Below are 2,673 nucleotides of genomic sequence, written 5' to 3'. Positions count from 1 at the left end.
GGGGGTTATAGACTACAACTTAGGATGTCCTTTTATAAATAGAGAAATACATCTGTACCTTAAACGATATTGAAACAAGAAAACGCACTGTACTTCTAAACTGAATGACTTACTTGATGTCTTTTGTTTTAGTAAGGTTTTACGGCTCTCGCAATTGCCTTAGGTCATATGAGCGCCAAGGGGTGGATGTCAACAGAGAAGTCCAAACGGAGAATCAGGCTTACATTGGACATTGAATACAAGTGTCTTATGGCCATTCCTAAAGGGGGGATATTAATAATATGTTCTTATGCACAGCAGAAATGTAAATGGACTGATGTATCAATGTCATGTTCATTCTGTGCCGGAACAACGTAGGGGGAACTGATGCTTTTTCTTTCCTCATCCTTACTATCGTCATGTTTCATCTATTTCTTTTGCGTGTTTGTTACTCTCTTGCGAACTGCTAGGTTACGATTGTACTGTAGTTGCCCATCGTAATTAATGATGATGTTGAGCCGGTGTGCTATAGCAAAGATTGTAGTGAGGAGTATACTCACCTTACGTAGTCAATGACTGTGTGAGCCTATGTGCTATAGTGAAGATGGTGCAGTCCCTGAAATCCTCTCTTATGGTCTTAGTGAACTCATCTATAGTAGTCAATGATAGATAGTGTTGAGTATGTGTGTGCTATAACGAAGACTGTAGCGAGGATTGAAGTTAGGATTGTACTGTACTCACCTATCATAATCAATGATGGTGTTGAGCATGTGTGCTATAACAAAGATTGTAGCGAGGATTGTGCAGGTAGCATACTCACCAATCATAGTCAATGATGGTGTTGAGCCTGTGTGCAATAGTAAAAATTGTAGAGTACTCACCTATCGTGTGCTATAACATAGATTGTATTATACTCACCTATCGTGTGCTATAACAAAGATTGTACGAATAGTATACTCACCTATCACAATCAATGATGGTGCTGAGCCTATGTGTAATAACGAAGATTTTAGTATACTCACCTGTCGTGCGCTATAACAACGATTGTACTGTACTCACCTATAATAGTCTATGAAGGTACTGAGCTTGTGTGCAATAGCAAAGATTGTAGTGATGATAGTAGCTAGCGAGGATTGTGCAGGTAGTATACTCACCTATCGTGTGCTATAACAAAGATTGTATGGTACTCAAATATCGTGTGCTATAACAGCGATTGTAGGGTACTCACTTATCGTGTGCTATAACAACGATTGTAGGGTACTCACATATCGTGTGCTATAGTAGAACAACGATTGTAGGGTACTCACCTATCGTGTGCTATAACAACGATTGTAGGGTACTCACCTATCGGGTGCTATAACAACGATTGCAGGGTACTCATCTATCGTGTGCTATAGTATAACAACGATTGTACTGTGCTCACTTACCATACTCAATGATGGTGTTGAGCCTGTGTGCTATAACAAAGATTGTAGTGTACTCCCCTATTGTGTGCTATAACAACGATTGTACTGTACTCACCTATCATAGTCAATGATGGTGTTGAGCCTGTGTGCAATAGTGAGGATGGTGCAGTTGCTGAACTCCTCTCTGATGGTCCTCTGGATGAACCCATCCGTCTGCACATCCACAGCCGCCGTTGCCTCGTCCAGGATCAGGATCTTGGTCTTCCTCAGCAGCGTCCGGGCCAGGCACACCAGCTGTCGCTGACCCACGCTCAAGTTCTGACCCCCCTCCCCCACCTCATGCTCCAGGCCCTGAGGCGACTCTTCCACGAACGCCTTCAAGTGAGCATGCTCGAGAGCTGTCCACAGTTCGGCGTCTGTTTTTTCTTGGAAGGGGTCAAGGTTGAGGCGTAGACTGCCGGCAAACAGCATGGGGTCCTGAATGAACGTTTAATTCATTAATGAAAATGTTCATTTAATTTGACGAATTTTTCACTGGCAAAATGCGTTATTGTATGCATATTAGATGAGAATTCGAGTCCCAAGTAGGGAGATTTTCTATCAAGTACCACAGTCTGTCTGCTGGGACATCGCCACTACCACCACCACCATCATCACCCCCATCACCATCATCATCATAATAAGCATCAACAACTACCACCCCCATCATCACCACCCCCATCTCCATGATCACCATTATCAGTATCTCCATCATCATCATCATCATCATCATCATCATCATCATCATCATCATCATCATCATCATCATCATCACCACCACCATCATCACCACCCCCATTACCATCATTATCATTATCACCATCAGCCACTACCACCACCACCACCATCATCATCATCATTATCATAATCACCATCAACAACTACCACCATTATCACCACCATCATCACCACCTGCATCATCATTATCACCACCACCATCATTACCACCCCCCACCATCATCATCACCACCATTATCACCACCATCATCACCACCCCCATCATCATTATCCCCACCACCATCATTACCACCCCCACCATCATCATCATCATCATTATCACCGCCATCATCATCACCACCATCCTCCTCCTCATCATCATCAATATCACCATCAACAGCTACCACCATCACCACCATCATCATCATCATCATTATCACCACCACCACCACCATCATCACCATCACCATCCCCATCATCATCATCATCACCCCCATCATCACCACCACCATCATCACCACCACCATCAACT

The 2,673-nt window shown here is 43.5% G+C and overlaps 1 protein-coding gene across 1 annotated transcript in view; it reads right to left on the bottom strand.

The window, feature by feature from the left end:
• The window catches only part of LOC101860803 (multidrug resistance-associated protein 1), a gene marked incomplete in the record, with an annotated part of 27,609 nt that overhangs the window by 1,504 nt on the left and 23,432 nt on the right, over window positions 1-2,673 (bottom strand). The window contains 1 exon segment of the mRNA XM_035969170.1: window positions 1,501-1,862. Coding sequence (XP_035825063.1) covers window positions 1,501-1,862 — 362 coding nt within the window.

The sequence above is a fragment of the Aplysia californica genome, unplaced genomic scaffold, assembly GCF_000002075.1.
Source record: "Aplysia californica isolate F4 #8 unplaced genomic scaffold, AplCal3.0 scaffold00123, whole genome shotgun sequence".
Taxonomy (NCBI): Eukaryota; Metazoa; Mollusca; class Gastropoda; order Aplysiida; family Aplysiidae; genus Aplysia; species Aplysia californica.
This window is presented reverse-complemented; position numbering and strand designations above follow the sequence as displayed.